The 21,456-nt window shown below is 37.5% G+C and overlaps 1 protein-coding gene across 14 annotated transcripts in view; it reads right to left on the bottom strand.

Moving 5' to 3' along the window:
• Positions 1 to 223: 223 nt before the first annotated feature.
• METTL8 (methyltransferase like 8) overlaps positions 224 to 21,456 on the bottom strand; it is a 28,889-nt gene continuing 7,656 nt past the window's right edge. The window contains exons 3-11 of one of the 14 annotated variants that reach the window (XM_026061404.1): positions 20,951 to 21,106; positions 14,479 to 14,597; positions 9,042 to 9,439; positions 8,412 to 8,461; positions 5,875 to 5,938; positions 5,402 to 5,541; positions 2,228 to 2,334; positions 2,068 to 2,133; positions 224 to 690 (exon numbers count right to left, since the gene is read on the bottom strand). In XM_026061404.1, coding sequence (XP_025917189.1) covers positions 500 to 690; positions 2,068 to 2,133; positions 2,228 to 2,334; positions 5,402 to 5,541; positions 5,875 to 5,938; positions 8,412 to 8,461; positions 9,042 to 9,439; positions 14,479 to 14,597; positions 20,951 to 21,106 — 1,291 coding nt within the window. In that variant the 3' untranslated portion in view covers positions 224 to 499. Of the gene's footprint in view, positions 698 to 2,067; positions 2,134 to 2,227; positions 2,427 to 3,461; positions 3,542 to 3,569; positions 5,243 to 5,401; positions 5,542 to 5,874; positions 5,939 to 8,411; positions 8,462 to 9,041; positions 9,440 to 14,478; positions 14,615 to 20,932; positions 21,107 to 21,456 lie in introns of those variants that run through there. The other 13 variants (XM_026061405.1, XM_026061408.1, XM_026061409.1 and 10 more) reach the window with 13 other exon arrangements.

Raw genomic sequence — 21,456 nt, 5'->3', positions numbered from 1 at the left:
TTCCTTCTAATGAATGTTCAAGGTAACGATTCGTCGTTTATGCACCAAGAAATTTCCTCCAAAAGAGGAAATACAGTTGCAAGACAGTGGTTAAAGGAGACATGACTCAGAAGTTAAGACAGCAGGCTTTGCAGTGACAGCGAGAACAGATATCCTCATTCTCTAAACCTCTGAAAGAACTCTGCTCAGTCCAATACTTTTTAACTGTGAATTTCAACAGGAACTGGATACATGTTAATATTTATTGAGTATTCACATTCAGCGAAGTAAAATAGTTCAAGGTCATAGTTATGAACAGATTAACGCATATCCCTTTACTATATATAAAGCAGAAGTTAGAGAGACAATTTTTTCCAGATCATTTTCAAATATATACATTCACAAAACATCAAGGAAAGGTTTTCAGTTCAATATTTTTCTCCTTTTCAGTGGATAACACAAGATTTATAGGGAATATACATACTCAAATTTGCTTCAGTTTCTGGATTTTATGATATATTTAGCCATAAGGGTGCCTTTTGGTTGTTTCTTCAGGACTACTCAGAGATAGCAGCAATGGTTTTCGGAACTTGCTCTGTATCCAGACTCGCTGCATTTTGACTTTTTTCTTCCTGTTGACTTGTAATCGCCGATCAACTAAATTCTGTACTTCAGTTAATCCAGCCAAGTTGAACATGTTCCATACCTCATCTGTTTTCTCATATGAAGAATTATTATAATTAAAAAAAGACATTTGTAGAATGTAGTAATTAACAACCTGCAGTTTATTCAAAGATGGAACTAATTCTATTTTGTTATCTGAAAGATCATGGAAACTGCCTGTAAAAAGTCTTCTGTTAAGAAATCCATTTTCCCAGTTTTCAATTTATATTACAGAAGAAATGTCATGCTGAGACCCAAAGCGCATAGGTTATTATTTATGGCAGTCACAGATCCCCTTTCTTAGAGGATTCAGATATGCTAGAGCTGAGGAAAACAAATATACAAAGCTTCTTTTTCATGAGTAAGCATAAAACAGAATTTCAAAAACTGAAAAGGCTCTTGGAATTCAAACAATTTCCCAAACATGTCCTAGATCCTCTTTCTCACCTCTAAAATTACCCCAGCTGGGAGAAATCCTGATCTATCTCAATTATTTACAGTCTAGGCTGTAGAGAAGAAAAGTAGTGCAATGCTAACTTTTACAATTTCCAGCTGCTGGTCTTTAGTCTGTCAGACTAACCTGACTGCCAACAGAACCAGGTGAATGGAAGAGAAAAGGGAGAAAAGGGCAATAGTCATCCATAGTCAAGAATTTCAGCTTAGCTCCTGGAGAAAGAGCTGCCATATAGCCAGGACTCACCAACATGGCAGAACAAAATATCAGAGCCTGCACAGCTGCCCATTATTTTTCCAGGCATGTTTATCTGAATTTTAAGAATACATCAAGTACATCTTTAAATAACAGTATTTGAGAATCTCACTAGATACAGGATGCTTAAACAAAGAGAAATTCCAGCAATAGCTGCAAGCAATCTTGTAGATCCCTGGATCCAACAAGCAGAGGTAAGACTTTTCCTGGAGTGTGTCATTAACGACAACCAAGAAAAAGTTATTAACAAGAAGCTTTTTATAGGTTAGACTTATAGATTTATCTCCTGCAAAAAATGATTTATTGTATCTGGGAATTTAGAACCAAACTAGACACATTTTACTGGTCAGACAGATTTTGTGCTCTCTTCATGGCTCTGTTACTGTAATTTTCTAAGCTCACAGATCTGATGCAATGATGTTGCTATAAAGAAAACACGTCTTGCCAGACAGAGACACACACAAAGCGGCTAAATAAAAATAACTTATTTATAGTAACTCCAGTTTCTGTAACAACATGGCCAGGTCAAAAAAATCTGTTGTCTGAAAAGGGAAATACTTTTTCACAAAAGCTAACTTTGGGCTTTTTAAAAGCAGAGAATGAAAAAAAAAAAAGAAAAGAAAAGGCTTCAGAATTCTGTTTCAAGATGAGCTTTTGTAACCCAAATCATCTTGAGAGACACACAACACTTTCTATAAAACTAAACCATTTTATACCTTTGGTAAAGAAATAAACTCTGGTTCCATCTCCTCGTACATAAAAATTTTCTGACAAGCAATGACCTAGGAAATTAAAACAGTAAAGAGAAAAGCCATGTCACTGTTTTCAAAGAGAGTTTTAAATAAACAGTAAAATACAAAAACATTCAGTAGTTACCTTTTCTAAAACGAAGTTGAGATGTATCATATCTTCCATAGTCTCGAAATAACAACATTCCTCCAGGTTTCAGTAGTTTAGCCAATCTATTTACAACCCTTTGCATCCTTAGAAAATAGATGGAATCCTCATGAGATTTCCAAAGAAAACTGTTTGGGTTTTTTTTCTAGATGCTTGAAATATACATAGATTTCTGAAACTAAAGTGAGAAGATGTGTCTATATTTACTATGGAAAGGCCAGACACTAGCAGACAGGAAGAACTCTTTACAAATAAAGTCTAGGACAAAAATTTGTAAGGAACTGTCATCACAGAATACAAACTAGAAAGAAAAAAAGGAGGAGTCCTTTTCCTTCCCTTAAACAGAATCTCAAGGATGGATCAAAACACAGTTTTTGAGTATATGGGTCACATGAGCCAGGCAGATATGTGACAAACAATGAATGAATAATTAACTATGTTCACTGGCGAGCTAGGTTGAGCTCTTTCTTTGTACCCCGCAAAATCAAGGGTTTGGAAGGCAGACAAAAACTTATCTAACTTCTTTATGGAGGTAATTATCACACACACAAAGTCAGCACCTGAATACCTAACTGTGGAGAATGGAAAGAGGGTAGTACCTGAAGAAAGTAGTACCTGAAGGGTAGTACCTGGAGAAAGGCATCTGGTAGAATTTAATCTGGAGATATTGGCAGTTAGGGGAGGAAAGTCTACATCCTCCAAAATGCTGAAACGTTTGTGCATCTTGACCATAACTAACATCACCTCTTCCCTATTAAGACCACACCAGCCAGACATACGTATTCTAGAAATAAGCATCATACTCCATACTCTTTCCCCTTCTCTGGCCCAGAGCATCTTCCTTCTTATTTAGGCTTACCTTGGAGCTTCTCATAAATATATTTATATTATTCTGCAAAGTACCTTACTAATCAATAATGCTCGACTCTTTCAAAACAACATATGGGACTCAGGTTCTCCACAATCACAAAAGACCACAAAAGGCCATATGCACCTGGCAGGCAGCAAGGTAGAAGAGACAGCAAGCCTAATTCAACCCTTCCTCCCTCAGGGAAGTGGATGGGCAGTGTGGGAGATGTGAAACCAGAGGGAGGGTAATTTAATGGATAGGAAAGCCAGGGTGCTGTATCTGAAAAGAACTAGAGAAAAGAAATTCCTCCTTAAATATGCAAGATCAGTATACCATTATTGCATAACAAGAGAATATCCTTACACCGCTCCTGCGTCTTGAGTCAGCTTTCTCCCATTTGGTCCTAACAGCAGTGTAGACATCCTATCTTGACTTTTAAGGTGCTGAATTAGGAAATAATTCATCAAAAAAAAACCCCCAAAAAAAAAAAAAAAAAAGGGAGCATACACTTTTTGAGCGTGGGATTTCCTCAGAGGAAGCCAAGTGCTTTAAAAGTTCTCATTTTTCATGCATGATATTGGCAACAAAATAGAAAAAGGTAGCTCCACATAAGAATAAGGGATTGCTCAAGAAAGGTTACGCATAGAACTACACACTTTACCTACATAAACATAAGTTTTGTGCACAGAAAAAGAAAGTGCTGTGAGAAATCTGATCTTTTAGGACTAGACCACATTAATCACATAGCATGAGGAAAGTTTAGTATCTTTCAAATTCTGAGACCAACTTTAAGAGGGGACTGCTAGCAGAAGACAAGTGTGTTACCTTTTAGGTACAAGAGTAGCAATTGTCAAAAAATCAAACACAAGTGCCCAAAGAGAAACAACGAGGTAACAATGGTGCTGAATACAACTGTGTATCTCTCATGCATGTTTTCCAGGTCTCCTAAGTACATATATCTGAAGTTCTGCACCATCACTCTCTTGGTTTTCTTTTCCAATCTCCCTCATTTCAAAATTTTGATATTTGTATACTAAGCAACAAGGGGCTGGATTACATTTGTCTTTATAGAGTCATTTTAATTCTAGAAGATGAGTGTAATGACCCACAAACCTTTGGAAACTGGACTTTATCACACAAATAATTAAACAGGTATCTTTACATGCATACATACATATTTGCAAAAACATCCATGTCAGCCTTTGGCTGCTAACATAGGGAGAAAGACAAACACATTTATTCTTAAATGATTACCAGAAAAAGACCCACAAGTTTTAACAGAACATCTGATTACTGCTTCTACAGGCAAAGTGATTCAATGAATGTGTCTCTATTGTCCAATTTCCTCCTGGCTGCATCACTGCAGTTACAGAGATCTGAAATCTACAGCTTGAATTGCTTTTGAAATCTGGACCCAGGCATTGCATGACTCATACGCTCATCTCTGAACAAACAGGAAGGAGCAATATCCTATATGGGAAAGATTTTTCTGTAAAGCTAATCATTAATAACTTAGGGAGGCAGGCAGGGAAGCAGGCCTCAGATTTAGGCAAATATTGTTCTGTTTGCCAAGCCCATTTTAATGACATTGTTAAAGCAATAAATGTCCTATCGCACACAGAGCATGAATTTCCCTTCATATGGTCTAGCTAAAGGAAGAGTCAAGTAGTTTAACTTACATGCATTCTTTTGCACTTTTCCCATTAAAAAGTGTATTTTCAAAATTAGCCAGCTTTAAGTCCTTAAGTTTGGTTCATTAGACATTGAGAGGCATTAGTAATAAGGCTAATAGCTCTCAACATAATACCATGCATGCAAATTAGATTAAGTTTTCCTAATCCAAACAAGCTACACAATTCTGAATGCGTTTTGGTTTAAGAGGCCAGCCTGTATGCATCTGTGTGTGGCTAAATCAGCAACCTAAATCTTTATCAATATATTGTAAGATGTTAAATCAAGAATGTTTGCTTTTGATCACTAAGAGTAATTTTCTTTTGAAAGACTAGCAGTCTGTTTCTGAATTTGTAATTTTCTTGAAGCACTGTCAGTTTTAATAGGGATGTATTTTGTTAGAAACTCATTTTATTTTGATGGAGACAGGAGGTTCACTAATGAAGTAGTCTGACCAGCTTCTCTTTCTAAGCCTGAAAATGGGAAACAGCATTTAAAATACCTTGTTTTATATATATCATATCTTACTAAATAATAAATTAAAGATTCATCATCTTCCTTTGATATTCTTGAAAACCTTTAGTGATAAAAGAGATTTAACCCGTTTGCTTTGCCCTTTAGTCTTCATTTACCTGTCAGGATGAATAGCAGAGAGCACAAAGACAAGGAGAATGACATCCAGGATCTCATCAGGAAAAGGATAGGGTAAAGCATCATCACACACATCATGAACAAAGGCAAAACACCAGGCTGAATTGTAGGATGAATGTGACTGTCAGGAAAAAGATGAAAAGAGGCACAGAGAGAACAGTAGTGGTTAATACGTTTACTATGACTCAAGAAACTTTTTTTCTTCAATTATTCAGTATTGTAAAACATTTCATATAAAAGCCTATTCTGCCTGGTATCTTGCTCAAGCTGAGAAGCAAGCTCACTGATGGTATTCATTCCTCTCTTGTACAGAGTAAGACTTTGTTCTTTGGAATACTGAAAACTTCAGTTAAAAGTTGTCAAAGCCATCATGTTCTTTTTCATGAAGATGGCTTCCTGGCAGCCTCCTGAATTACAGGCTTATAAGGTACTCTAAAGTGAGCATATGAATTACCTTTACCAGCTCCACTGCTCCTGAAGCAAAATCACAACAGTATAGAAAGGTACCAGGTGTATTGCTAGAAAAACAAAACCAACATCAGTTAAAGAATTATTATTGTAAAAGATGAAAGTCTACATCATTGGTCTTGGAAGTACATGCGGCCCTTTGGGGTTCTCTGCAGGTTTGATCAAGCATGCCTTATTGATGTCTAGCACATGGAAAGCCACATAGCTTGTAATGAACCAATAGGGCAGACAGATTCGTAAGAATACCAACAGGCAGTTAGTATAAAAAGAAGAATTATAGCCTTGTCAGGGAGGAAGTGGAAAGGAAAAGAAAGAAGGTCACAGAGGGCTGTCAGGATTGATGGCCATGTCCTAGTGCTGTATTACATAAATACACATGAATAGGTCATATTTTCTTACAGAAGCATTGAACTAAGTCTCTATCATTAGCCTATGTAAGCAGGCTAATTAGCAATATGGCTTTTTTTTCAGGGCCGCAAAAGTCATACACAGTTCTGAAGAGGTTTGGGTTCCCAAGTGCCACCTGCTGTGCTTTTGATTAGATTAAGCAGTATTGGTTCTTTCCCTCCACTATCCTCTCTGTTTTATAACCAAGATGAATACAAATTTCCTGTAGCACTGTTTTCTCTTCCTCCCATTCATGACTAAGCCAGCTGCAAATTTCCTTGTGCTGTGCATCAGATACTAGTAACTCTGCGGAGAAGTTTTTCTCACCTCCTGAAAACCCATCTATAAGAAAGTGAGCAAAGCCCTCAAAACCCAACTGAGGGACAATCTCATGATCAACTCATGACCAGATACTCTCTCCTAAAATATTGGAGATTTTGGATAGAGGGTTCCTTTAGAAAGGAAACTGAAGAAATATGGCAGTGCCTATAAGATCTCACAGTATATGAAGCTGAGCAAGTGACCTGTCTCTGAGGGCTCATCAGGTTGTGGACCAAAATTTATTCCCATCTTTATGACTGAACAAAAATTTCATCAGGTCTGTGACCACCATGAGGGTCTGTGAGCTTAGATCTTTACCATGGATGAGGACAAGCAGCTAGGCTTTGTACCCAGTCAGTCGCTTGGGAAAGGTCAAGCTACTTACCCTGACTTCTTAGGTGTAGGTTCATTTTTTTTAAAGCAGAATAGGAGCTCTGTTGAAGGTCAATTTAAAACAAAGACACAGCTTGATCTGGATGGTTATTTCATGATGCTTTCTATTAAAAAGCAGTGACTGAATTTTTATTGGGGGGGGGCCGTTTTAAAATTATGTAACAAACCTAAGTGGAATTTTTTTGTAGCCACAGTGTAACTATACTTGACTCTGGCTTCTTTTGGTGTGCATACTAAAGGCAATTTTTATATTATTAAATACAGAGTAGAAACAACTGTGCTATAAAGCTATTTAAGACATAAGAGATGCTTCCATCAGCTCGTATACAAGACAAATGTGTGAGTTGTTCAATGCACTGATCTGATCATCTGAAGGATTTGCATAAGAATAGAGATCTCAAGGAAAAATACCAAATGAATGGATCCTTAATTATCAAAAATGCTAACCTATGACTAATGCCTCCTGTGAGGAAAACACAAAAGTTTGTCTCATCTTTTTCAATAGAGACACTTAGGATCCTTCCCCTATGCAGCGTTATTTCTCAAACTTCATGTGACACAGGGCTCCCCTTTCCTTTCATGTGTCTGAAGCAAAGCAACTGTTTTGGGATGAAGATGCATTGCTAACATTGTAATGGGTTTCATGTATGACCCTGGCACACCACTTGAATCCTCCTAGTCTCTGTTTCCATATCTGCAAAACGGAGTACTTTCACGTAGTGGTGATCCTAGTAATCAGAATTGGTTTATAGAATAGTAAGAACTGTGCTGTACACAATCTCTTGGAGACATGTACATAAAGAAATCAATTCCAACCTCCCTTGATACATACATAACCTTTCCAATAAAACCTGCCTTCCTATCACAGAGGACATGCTGTCATAACACCTTTTTCTGAAAACAGAAGCTAAGTGGATTAGGTGTCTCAGGGAATTAAGTAATGCAATACAGGACTTGTGCTTTCCTTGGCACTAAAACCTGAAGCAATATGACAAAGTGTTATTAGCCAAATTTGGAATAATACAACTTCTTGCCAGTAAATCATGTACCATTATTTACTGTCTTTGATTTTGGCTCTTTGAAGAGACAGTATCTGGTAGCTGTATGGAGACATATGAGACAAGGGACGAGGAAATTTAACCTGCCTGAGACTAACTACAAAATGTCAGCCTGAATGCATCTGAAAACAAACCTACCTCCTCGTCAGCACACATGGTCCCCTCAAGACTAGAACTGAATAGTGTAAGGAATATATTGAAATGGCACTACCCACATTTTTTGTGGTCTGGAAGCAATCAGAAATTCAGGGCTCTAAAGAAGTCCAGGCAACACTTCTTGCAGCACTGGTCTAGCACCAAGATTTGAAGAAAATACAGAAGATGAGAATGCAACTTTTCTATTTGAAAATCTGGCACTACCTACCACAGAACTTTCAAAATAGGAAAGACACTATTTCCAGCACCACAACCAACCTAGAATCGAGAGAGAAACAAAAAGTTAAAATAAATAAGCAAATAAAACCTCGTACTTTAGGATTTTTGTCTTAAATTGGTGGTAGGCAGGACCCGTGAGACCTGAAGATATGTTGGACAGAAAAGGAATAAATTGCTTACACAAAAACTCTCATATCACTTCTCCTATGACCAGGTTTCTCCTCAATATCTTTCCAGTGCTAAGAAAGAACACAACCCTCAGAAACAACTGCATAGGAAAATGCAATATTCTTGTGCAATTTCACCATTTGGACAGAATATGTTGACTATGGAGAACATAGCATTTTAAGAGAGAATTTTCTTTAGGAAATTAGAAACCCAATTTCAAGTGACTTTCAATGGAATCTGGCCATCTAGCCCCAGATCCTAATTTGGGAGAAGCTTTCAAGGAGAAACAAAGCCCAGATCCTAGGTTCTTCTGAAAGGTATTGCCTTAAATGAATGTCGTACTTTAAGTTCTGAATGTTTACTTCTTGATAGTTACTAAGCATCTTTATCCATACTTTTGAGCAATTATGTGGAGTTGTAAATCATGGGTGGAATGTTTGCAGTGCATTACCTCTAACACTCTGTAAGCAGCACCACTACCAGGGAAGGATTCTAGCTCGCCAAGTTGCTCTCTACAGTTTTTACCCTGAGGATTGTCAGTAACAGATTTTGCTTGTTTTTTGTTATATATTTGTCCTTGTACAGAAGTAGAGTCTTCCCCATAATTATTCTTCCAGTATTCTTCTCCTTCCTCAAGCATTCCAGGAAAATCCTGGTGAGGAAAACAGCTGGTACTATTTATTTTTATGGATTCTGAAGATTTTTCCTCTGTTTTCAACTGTTCTCTCTTTTTTTCTGGAAGAATTTCTGGGAACTCCAGAAACAGCCAATTGCGATCCTTGAAAAAGTTATTTTTATGAGTCTTATAAAATTCATTCCAGTATTTACTGGCTTCTTTCTCATATTTATCTGAAATAAAAACAAAACAAAAACTGGGTGAATATGAGCTTAACTGCATAATAATGTAAAACAACACAGAATTAGGACCCCAAATCTACAGTTTAAGAAATGTGCTTCCCATATTGTGCACCTTTAAATAAAAAGGCATAGATTCTGGGTCTCAACCTGGTTTCACAAAAAACTCCATGAGCGTTTAATTAGATTTTATCTCACTTAGAATGGGACAGACAGACTTTCTGCATCATCAATTTTATTTGTATACAGTGACATAATAGGGCAGCATCACTAAAATATGCAGTCATGAGCTTCTTGGACAATTTTTCACACCCCAAATTATAATACCAATGCATCTGTTCAATTAAATATTTTCCATGCTTTTTCCTATTTAAGAAATACTGAATTGAAATTAATTCCTTGATTTATGAAACTCTACGAACAATTGAAAATTTATTGACAGCGACAGTCACCTCTCTAGAAAACATTAATTAGAAATCGAGTTCCGTGAACTAATCAATGCTATTGTATAGCCAATACAAAATAAATTCATTCGTACCCATTCAACAATGCAGTTTTGACAGAAAATAGCAACACATTCAGGAGCAACAGAATGGCCTTCTTACTTTGAAAACACTTCAAAAAGTTTTACAGTAGACCTTTGTGTAACTTTTAATTTATAAAACATATTCCTATGGAATCAAAGAACAGCACTGGAAAGGACTTGACCAAATCAGAGAATTCACATCCCTTTCACACAGAAGTTTGTTTAACCTGTTCTTAAACACCTCCACTGATGGAAATTGGACAACTTCCTTCAGTAATGTATTCCAGTCCTTCACCATCTATACAGTTAGAAACTTTTTCCACTATCCAACCTGAAATTTCTTTATTGCAAATCGGTTCCAGTAATTCTTGTCCCATTAACACAGCAGACAGGGAACAGATTAATCCCTTCTCTTCGCAAAACGTATTTATTTGAAGTCTTTTACTATGTCTCCCCTAAACAATCTCTTTTCTAGATTTTCTAAGCCTTTTTTTCCCACAGAAGTCATGATATTTAGACCTCTGATCATTTTAATTTTTTCTTCTCTAAACTCTAATTGATCTACTTCTTTTTGGTGCTGTACTCCAGGAAAAGACATTACCAACACAGAACAAAAGGAATATTTTATGAGTCTTACAGGCTGTAATCCTTTTTATACATCTCGGCTTGCCATTTTGCAACAGCATGACACTGCTGATTCAGCTAGTGATTCACCACAACCCTCAGATCTTCTTCTGCAAAATTACTACCTAACCAATTGTTCCAGAACCCAGTATTTTTTTCAGGAGATTATTCCTAAGCAAAGTATTTTGCACTTCAGCAAATTTAACTCCATTTCTTTCAGATCATTATTCCAATTTGTCAAGATCTTTCTCATTTCTAATCCTCTCTTTCACCATACTTGAAACACCTCCTCACTTGTTATCATCTTCAAGTTTTCATTAGTGATTTCAAGAATGGGAAACACCAAGCAGTACTGGATGCAGAACAAAATGGTGCTCTGCCCAGTACAACCCTCCATTCTGAAAGGAACTCTCTAAGCGTTCATTCACCCAGAAGTAGTTTCATTAGATCCTTCTCATCTAACTCGCTTATGAGACGGTCAAGTAAAACACAGCTGAAAGCCTAATTAAGGACAAGTTTTACGACATCTGCTGTTTTTTCCTTATCTCCAGGGCTCACAACCTTCTCCAAGAATGAAATTAGCCTGGTTTTATATCACTTCTTCTTGAAAAATATTTGTTGGCCAGTATTCATCTCCTTTGTTCTTCCAAACCCAGTGTCTGCAAGCACTTGATTATTCCTTCCAGTATTTTTCCAGGAATTAAAACTGTAATTCTCTGACTCTTCTCTCCCCACCTCCTTTTTTAAAAAGGTAAATAGTCTCTTTCCTCCTTTTCTGGTCATCCATATACTCTATGGATGTGCTTTGTAACCTGTTCTTTCTCAGTACTAGAATAAGTAGTCTTCTCACTAGTATTAATTGTGCTAGCCACTAGACTGCAGCTAACCCTTTCAAAGGAAGGCTGATAAAAAGATAAGAATTTCAGCTTTTTCAGCATCTCTTTTGTTGATGATTTTCCCTTCTTTATCTCTTCTGCTAAGTACTGAACCAAATCTTTTTCTAGTTTTTCCCTCATTCCCAAAAGCATTTACAGAATTTTTCTTGTTACCCTTGACATCTCTTGCTAACTTTACATCATATAATGTATTATCTTTTTGAATCTGTCCCTACACACTCATACTACCTGTTTATTTACTTTTTAAAATATAGTACAGAGTACATATATGGTGCATTTCACCTATTATGCTCATTTAAATCTTAACATACTATTTCCTAAATTGTTACAGCTTTTTAAAGATAAAAAAGGCTGAAAATAATATTAGACACACAGACAAGCAGTGGAAAGTGGCAAAGAGGTGGCAGAATGCCTTGTCCCAAAAATCTGCATAATTTTTAAAAATTAACATTTAATACATCCAATCGTATTATTAAAGGACAAGACTCAGCCACGTTGAATAATTGTACAGAGTTGTTTTACAATGTCAGTGCAGAGTTAATTGAGGTCATATATACCAGATTTCAATAGTCTTAAGTTGCACATTCATAGAGATTGCTCAGCTCAAAGATAAAAACAAACCTTCTGTTCAAAAGATTCATAAATCATCACCACCCCTTGCTATAGTCACTATTTTTCCACAGGTTTCCTCAGAACCCTTGTATTTAAATTCCCAGCAAGTTTTCTAGATTTCTGAATGTATTTAGTAAAGGAAAGTAATGACTGAAGTCAGCCTTCAAATTGTATTAGTATGGTATTAAATTGGTTCAAGTGAAATGACACTGTACTTTCCACTCCTGCTCCACTGTGTAATAGCCACTCATGCAGTATTCCTATAAATTCTTTTTCCAACAGATGTTACCAAAACCATAATTATTGTATCAACTCTACTAACAGTTATTTTCTGAATTCATTAGAAGATAACATTAAATGTTACTTGCCAGTTCAACAACTTTGTACTCTTATTTTGTTAGTCTCTGAAAGTTTCCTAAAACAGAGTGGGCAGTCAGCCTCTTGGCTCTTGGGGTTTTCTGGGGGAGAAGGAAGGTTTGCTCATTTTATTTTAAATAGCTGCCTGACTACTGAATTTTCCAAAGCATGTAAAATCACAGAACTAACGAATGTGTAAGCTTCTGAAACAAAAACAATCTTTTACTTGGTCTGTTTGTTTTTTCTTCTTAGTAGAATCTATTATAACATGTATTTGATACTACAGCCAGTGGTCATGTCTGAGAAGAAACTGGACATGTTAGTAAGTATACCAAATACGTAAAACCAGTATCCAAAGTTCATTCAGTTTTACTTCTCCTGTTTTACTGAGGCTCACCAGAACTACTCTGTTTTAGTGATATCATAGTATTATGGAAATCTGTCTTTTCTTCCCCCCTTTTTGTAATTTTCAAGGCCCCAAAATAACCTGCTCATTAGCTTCCGTCTAGTTCATTGTTAACACAAATRGACCAAAATGTACTTCCACTTGCAGAATGAAGCTGAAGCTTTTTGAAGGAACAATATCAGCAGTGCTCACCTATTCAAGTTTTAAACAGAGAGGCATTCATGGGAAATGTCTTTGGATTCTTGTATTTCTTGGTAATAGACAAATGCCTGATTATTTCATTTCTAACAAGCAGGAACTACGTTCTAATTGATTGTAGATGAAGAGCAAAAGGTTCCGTGAGCTGCATGGTTAAACAGATTACTTTTTAACCATGAGCACATTTTCAACTGTTTCATACAAAAACAATGAAAATATTAGATGTTAATTTTGAAAAACAAATATTGTCCTCCTGGATTTGGACAACGAATGAGAAAGGCAAGAACAGAAAAGGGCAAGATGACAGGAAGGCCCAAAATAGGGTCAATTTCAGCTTACTACGCAATGACTCCTTCCCATCAGCTATCATCAAAAATGACTGCCTGTTCTCTGTAATAAAACACAAAAACGTAGGAGTTGGAAAAAAAGAGGCCTCAGTTCCAGAGCATTCAAAGTGATGAAGGGCACACAATCCAAGATACATTCACAGGTAATTCAAATACAGTCCAGCATGTGCCCTAGTTGTATCAATTAAACTGAGCCTGGGGTCATAAACACACTATCTAATTCGACAGCTTCAAGATACACTAAGTAAACTGATGCCCAGGCCACACACAATAATTGTTTTCAGAATATCTATCTAAAAACAGAACAAAATAAAAATCCAGTTTTCTATGTTACAATCAACTTAGTACTCCAGCTTTGGCATACAAAACTATCAAAAAGTTTGGTCTGAAGTTTAATTTGCCCATTTGAACCTAAAGCTATCATTCTTCAGAAATGCAGAATACATTAAGTTTTCCCTCTAAAGACAGGCATGAAATTCCTTAATCATTTATAGAGTAGACTCTGCATGATGCATGGGAACACCTTCCACCTGAAGTGAGCACACTGCTTCCTGAAGCACTTCCAGCTGCCCAAGGCACCAAGCTGGAACCAGTAACATAACTTTCATGGTACTTAGCTGAAATATGGGCTATGTAGAAACACTAGCCCTCTAAACAGTGCACAAATCATTACAAAGGATTTGAATATTGTGCATGGGAACTTTAGATCTCAGTACCCCAGCTGGCTGCAAATTCACTTCTTTTTGTGAACATAACAGTCTGTGTGGTGGAAGTTTTATTCTGAAGCACTGCAAAAGGAGTGACAGAACTGGCAATTGCAACATGCTGACTTCATTGTTTTACATAAAGCCTGTTGCCCCAGGAAAAGGCAAGATTGCTCCAATAAATAACTGAATTGCGAGCAAAATACATTTTGAGACAGTCCTTTAAGACAACAAATGAAAACAAACAAAAGATAAGGAAAATTTAAAAATTAAAGGAATGCTCTTGAATTTTTAAAGCATCTTTAAATGCTTTAATAGATGGTATTAGAATAGTAATTTTTAAGCCATTATGCAATTTCTTACCTTGGTCTTCTAACTGGACTTTCACAAGTGAGTTCTCTGCTGCTTTGTCCTTGGCACGCTCTTCTTCTTCTTGAGACCACTGCATGTGGTCCCTGCAAAATGGTAGTTGAAGAATCTGCCTTTAAACATGATTTTGCTTAATATTTTGGGGGTTGGGGGGGAACAGTCACAAATTAGCTACATTGTTTATTCCAATATTACAGAAATACATTCTTATGTAAGATGCTCCTTCAGTTGAACCCAAAGAAATCTGGAACTCCAACAGCTCTGGAGGGTGTTTTTTGCTTTCCTCTAAGCTCCAGTAGCCACAATCCTGACAGATAGTATAATGCTCTCTCCTAGCCAGTGATCTTAGTAGCTGATCATTTTCATCAACTCTGTTGTACACTGTCTTTTTGTTCTTTCTGCAAGATACTCTCTAGACTTCCCTTTGCTCAATAATTTGTCATATTAACGGTGATAAAAACTGTAGTGTCGCTTCCTTGTGTTATCATGCTAGCCTTATTTGCCTAAGCTACCCTGTATGAAACAAATTCATTTTGTTCAAGTAATGTACTACATATTACATTTCAGCAAAAACAGTGCATCACCTAAGCTTTTCCACTATAAGCTGACAGTTACAGCATTTGGCACCTGATAACCTGAAATGTGTCAAACAGAACCATACTTCCTGGGAACTCACTCAACAATTTCATGGTAAGCAGTGGTTTAGGGAGATGTTTTGTAGTATCTATGCTTGTTTATATTATATTTCAATGGAATCAGCATCATGTAAAACAGTGCTATAGTATAAACAGTCTAAACTTGATAAAATATTTAGCTCTCTATGATCTGCAAACAATCACTGTGGAGCTAATAAACAAAGGAGTCAAGATTTCAAAAATCATTATTCCTACATTTCAAATACTTTTATTTTTTGAAATGCAAACAAATGACCACAAGGTCATGACCACTGACAGAGTTAAAAACTAAGTTTCAGTGTGTTATACATAAAAATTAATTACAAGGTAAAACTCAAGTGAAATGTTAAGAAAAACTTTCCAGCTGAAGTGGTAGGCACTTTTTTCTTAAGAATGGAATTAACATATAGGATATAGGGTTTATAGGAGCGTATTTTGAGTATCCCATTGGACTTGTATTTGACTTGGATATAGACCTATCAGCAAAGACCCTGATGCAAGAAACCTCTCATATTACTAATGTTTATGATGGGAGGAACAAAGGTCATTTAGCTAAGTAATCAGCTGTTCATGAAACAGGGAACATACTCCACCTATTCAAGCAGAATAAGTGGAATTGCTGGAACACGATTTTACCTATTCAGGGAACAGAGACAGGAAACACTTAAAAAGGGAGAATAAGACATCTGTAAGAAAAGACAAGCAGTGCTGTGATGGTTCCAGGGTCTACACTATGTATATTTGTGTGAAGCAGTTCACCTAATGTTATATTAATCCATTAAATGTACACAGAACCAAGCCAAGACCTGACCCTGATTACCCAGCTCCTGCATTCCCTGCAGATTCTGTTTGGATCAGGCCACAATGGGGAGTGCCCAAGAATGTCCTGGCAGCTTTTCAAAATGAAGCAGCTGTTCCCTCAAATCTTTCAGTCTAAAGACAGTTTTAGAAATACTATTAAATTAGACAACAGAATTCAAGTAATCTGTTAGACCCTAAACCTCCTGAAATCAGTTAAATGAAAGCCTATGACTAAAATTCCATTGGTTACAGTGGGAGAAGGAACAATGCACCAACTTGAAAGGGGCTGATTGTCTCTACAATCTATCTAGCATCCTCCTGTCCTATACTTGGTGACATACAGGTAGTTTAGGCCTTACGTGTTCCTCTTTGTTAATTGTGGGAGACTAATTGGCATGTATTTGTCTGCTTGCCTCAGACTTCCTCATGTTTCCTCATGTTTGCCTCAGATTTCCTCATGTCTACTGAAATATTTCTCATTGTTATCCCCTACAGGTTGCCTCTCCCCTTTCTGTATTTGTTCATATACAAAATATTCCTGCATAGTGTCAAGGCACTGAAAGATGTACTGTAGTAGAATAAAACTGAACCACTGAAGCATTACCAGCCAACCATCCTCTTGGAAAAACTTGCTTCCCTCATTGCTGTTTTTGACCTTGCCTATTCTAGCAAGCTGAAACCAAGGACTATTCAGATGGCAATAGTATCTGTCAGAAGGGCTGACTGTATGTCTTGCTCGTATGCTTGATCAATTTTAACACATCATCACATGTCTGTTAGAGCCCTTATGTACTCCACATACAGTATTCTATGTGTCTGAGGTTCTCTATCTTAATCGACAATTCTTTTTTCCTTTTGTATCTCCTTGGGATTTTCCTGAAGCTGAAGAAGTATCTCTTGGCTCTATTCTAGAAGCATCCATATGAAAGACATCATACACAACTATGGGACAGCAGCAGCAACACGTCTTGACTAAAATCTGTGAGAGAGTGGAAATGGCATAGCTCTTATGTAAACTATTTAAGTAGCTTCAGTGCTTAAAATGAGACAGCTTCTTCAGCATTGTAAGCTAGCATAAACACAGAMTACAGAGGAATTTTAAGCACGGAAGTGTTTAAATTCAGAAGTGTTTTAAGCTGAACTTTGACAGTGGTAAAGCAAGGTCTCCATTTTAACCACATCAGGAACTGTTAACACAAGTAGACATGATGCAAGATCAGGCAATGCTACTTTCAGTTCAGCTTGCTCAACTTATCCCTTTTCCATTAACCTGTTTGCTAACGTAGTGTCTAATTATCTTCAAACCCCTAACGTGAAAACTAAGCCAATTACTAACCTGAATGGAATAAGAAACTTTTTGCTCCTATGTTCAGCATCATTCAGTACTTCTCTCTCTGAATGACAGAAAAGTACCACAGCAAACATCTAAAGCATTAGTGCCCAAATTTAATTTGCTTAGTATTCCTAGCAGCAATGGTGGCAATTCTTGGCTCCCTGTCAATTCACGTAAACAGGCAAAAAGATGGGTGTTGTTTTATAAACTACCTAACAAGATGAATGGAAAACAAGAGGGTATATGAATCCTCATACATAATACTAGGAAAGATCTGTTCCTTGTGCCTACCCTACATGATCTATTCAGCTCAACCACTACTCATCCTGATTCTCCTTGTTTCCCTAAGAAGAACCCTGATGATTCAGCCAGCTTCAGATCCAAGTAGCCCCCCCAATTTCACAGCCAGGTTCTTGATTTATCAGACTTTCGTGCGATCCATGCAATCTCTATTCCAACTTCCTCTGTTGCATCTGTTTCCCTTGGGAGCTATATGGATTCATCTACAGATCCACTGCCTAACCAACCCTGTTCCCAACAGATCTTTGCACCCCCCATTGTCACACCCATCTTCACAATTCATCCCAACCACATGTATCATAGTTTGAGAACTCTGTATTACTCTGTCATCGAAAGCAAGAAAAACTGAAGCTATACATGATCAGCTATTTGGAAGGAAATTAAAAAAATGAAACAAAACTGAGTTTTGCCTAGGCACAATGTTACAGAAAAAGGGTGGCCTTTTTCTTAAAATCTATTCCTACCTAGATAGACTATACAGCCTACATTTGAATCAGCTTTCACACAAATAAAGGATTTTTCCACCTAACAGCAGGTACTGAGTCTGGAAGATGCTTAGAAACTATACTACATACAGATTTATAGAACAAAGATAGAGACTTTACACTCAAAACACAATTACCAGCCAGCTTTCAGCTTCCTTGAACAAGGAACCAGATTTGGCCTTGAGGTGGTATGTGTACCATGGCTTGGGAACCTCTAGTTTAGAAAAGAATAATAATGTATATGAATCACAGAATGTTTGAGGTGGGAAGGGACCTCTGGAGATCATCTAGTCCAACTCCCCTGCTCAAGCAGGGTCACCTAGAGCACGTTTCCAAGGATTGTGTCCAGACGGCTTTTGAATATCTCCAAGAAAGGAGACTCCACAACCTCTCAGGGCAACCTGTTCCAGTGCTCAGTCACCCTCACAGTAAAGAAGTTTTTCCTCATGTTCAGATGGAACTGTCTGTGTTTCAGTTTGTGCTCGTTGCCTCTTGTCCTATCACTGGGCACCACTGAGAAGAGTCTGGCCCTATCCACTCTATACCCTCCCTTCAGATACTTATACACACTGATAAGGTCCCCCTTCAGTCTTCTCTTCTCCAGGCTGAACAGTCCCAGCTCTCTCAGCCTCTCCTCATGAGAGAGATGCTCCAGTCCCTTCATCATCTTAGTAGCCCTTTGCTGGACTCGCTCCAGGAGCTCCATGCATCTCATATTGGGGAGCCCAGCACTGGACACAGTATTCCTGATGTGGCCTCACCAGGGCTGAGTAGAGGGGGAGGACCACCTCCCTCAACCTGCTGGCAATGCTCTGCCTAATGCACCCCAGGATACCATTGGCCTTCTTGGCCATAAGGGCACACTGCTGGCTCATGGTCAACTTCTTGTCTACCAGCACTCCCAGGTCCTTCTCAGCAGAGCTGCTTTCCAGCAGGTCAGCCCCCAGCCTGTACTGGTGCATGGGGTTATTCCTCCCCAGGTGCAGGACCCTGCACTTGTCTTTGTTGAACTTCATGAGGTTCCTCTCCGCCCACCTCTCCAGCCTGTTGAAGTCCCTCTGAATGGCAGCACAGCCCTCTGGTGTATCAGCCGCTCCTCCCAGTTTGGTATCATCAGCAAACTTGATGAGGGTGCATTCTATCCCATCATCCAGGTCATTGATGAAGAAGTTGAACAAGATTGGACCCAGTACTGACCCCTGGGGGACACCGCTAGCTACAGGCCTCCAACTAGACTCTGCACCGCTGATCACAACCCTCTGAGCTCTGCCATTCAGCCAGTTCTCAGTCCACCTCACTGTCCACTCATCCAGCCCACACTTCCTGAGCTTGTCTATGAGGATGTTATGGGAGACAGCATCAAAAACCTTACTGAAGTCAAGGAAGACAATATCCACTGCTCAGCTAAGTTCAACTTGCATATCTTACCTCATCAGTTAAGCCCAAGTTTAAAGACAAATAATAATAATGAAGATTTTACTGTATTAATTAGAAGACAATCATTTGTGTCACTGTTTTCTTTGATAACCTTTTTGATTTAGTAGAATTTTATTAGGGACACTTTTGAAATAATTTAGGTTATATTTACCTAATTAACAAATAAAATGTACTTCTAAAACAAAAACAAACAGTAAATTGGAATTTTCATTTCAGTGGAAAGATGCTTCCATGATGCATCAGATCTGAGTGCCAGCTAGTCTAATACCTTCTCTGACAGCTGTCAGCAGTGTACACCTCTGAGCAAAGTATAAGAACTTCAGAAGATTACTGTTATGAAGCAAAGAGAATACATCTCATTGTCCCATCTTGTTCTTCAGCCTTCAAGGAAGCTTAAGCCCTGAAACATGTCATCAACTACCCTTCTGTTTCAATAGCATTTCCAACATGTTTCTTGTAGCTGGCATTTGGTTATCATTAGTCATGTCCGGTCCCTTTTCAAGTATTGCTAAATCCTTGTTCTCAACAATTGTGTGTTGCAGAGTTCTAAAGCATATTAAAAAATGACACAGAAAAGAATTTCTTATATAGCCTCTGAATTCCCCCAATTCTGTTTTCACCAAATACCCTGTGTTTTTGAGTTATAAACTGTGGGAATAAAAATTCCTGGTGTTCCTAATCTGTACCACTTACTGTTTTGAATACTTTTATCTTATTCATCTCCACTCCAAGCTCAAAAATCCTAGTCTTTTTGATCTTCCTTTATAAGACAGTTTTCCCATTGCACTGAACAGCGTTCTCACTCTTCTCTGAGCCCCATTAATAATAAAATACCTTTTAGAGATGGAGAACCACTGCTGCAAATCGAGGCACTTCTTAACTGACTAACATTTACATGTTAATGTTTTCTCTATTATTACGTCCCTTATATATGTTAAGATTTGACTTACTTTTTTGACTACAATTGTCTGTTGTATGGCAATCTCTGCCGAACTATCTGTAACATCTTCAGCACACCTTCGCAAGTTAAAATAATTAACCTTAGAAGAACACAAGTAATTTACATATTCCTTCTGATATTGCATCAATTCTACAATACAGTACTAATCTGGTATGCAACATTATAGCACCTAATTAATAACTTTCTGCTACGACAAAATGGACTACTTACTTTTCTCTACACTTTCTGTCTCCTAACTCATTACTGACCTATAACAATATTTTGTCTTTCATTGCTCAGTAACTTTTTATGCAAGTCACTGAGAGCTCCATAACTGTCAGGTTAGTTCTGACAGTCTAAAGTTCTCTCTAGCACTACCTTTTGACATCTGTTCTGTTAGTCCATCATTATGGATACAGAAATACCATGATTCATCATAGTAAAAAAAAGAAATATATATATATATGCGAAAGTCAACCTTGAAGAGCCATCTCACCACATGTTATGCTCAAAAACCTTAGAAGGATCAGTCAAAATCCGTGATCCCAGTGGAACAGCTGGTCGTCCACTATTCCGGTACCTCTGCTGCATCTTGCTTTTCCTCAGATATAAAGCAGAAAACCGTGTAATGAAATTCATTTTGTTCAGAGACCTACAAAACACAATTAACTCAAATTACAGTTTTGCTGTAACTTAATTGTTTATGTCACTTAGATGAGAAACTGGTCAAATAGTCAAGCACCAATATCAACTTGAATAATAATCTTTAACTATAATATTAATTTAAATGTTTTTTTAAAAATAGCAATGTCCCTTGAGCATGCTGAAAGCCCAAATAAGCCAAAAGTAGGCTACCGCAATAAAAGCAGCTGAAAGATAAATCATTTGGTGCAGTTTCAAAGACCTATCAGGCAGTGAAAAAAAATACACAATAAAACAATAAAACAAGTTTGACATTGTACCTTTAAAAAGACGAGCAAAAAGTGATCAGTAAAGAAACCG

This window comes from Apteryx rowi, unplaced genomic scaffold, assembly GCF_003343035.1.
Source record: "Apteryx rowi isolate R43461 unplaced genomic scaffold, aptRow1 scaffold_180, whole genome shotgun sequence".
NCBI classification, from domain to species: Eukaryota; Metazoa; Chordata; class Aves; order Apterygiformes; family Apterygidae; genus Apteryx; species Apteryx rowi.
This window is presented reverse-complemented; position numbering and strand designations above follow the sequence as displayed.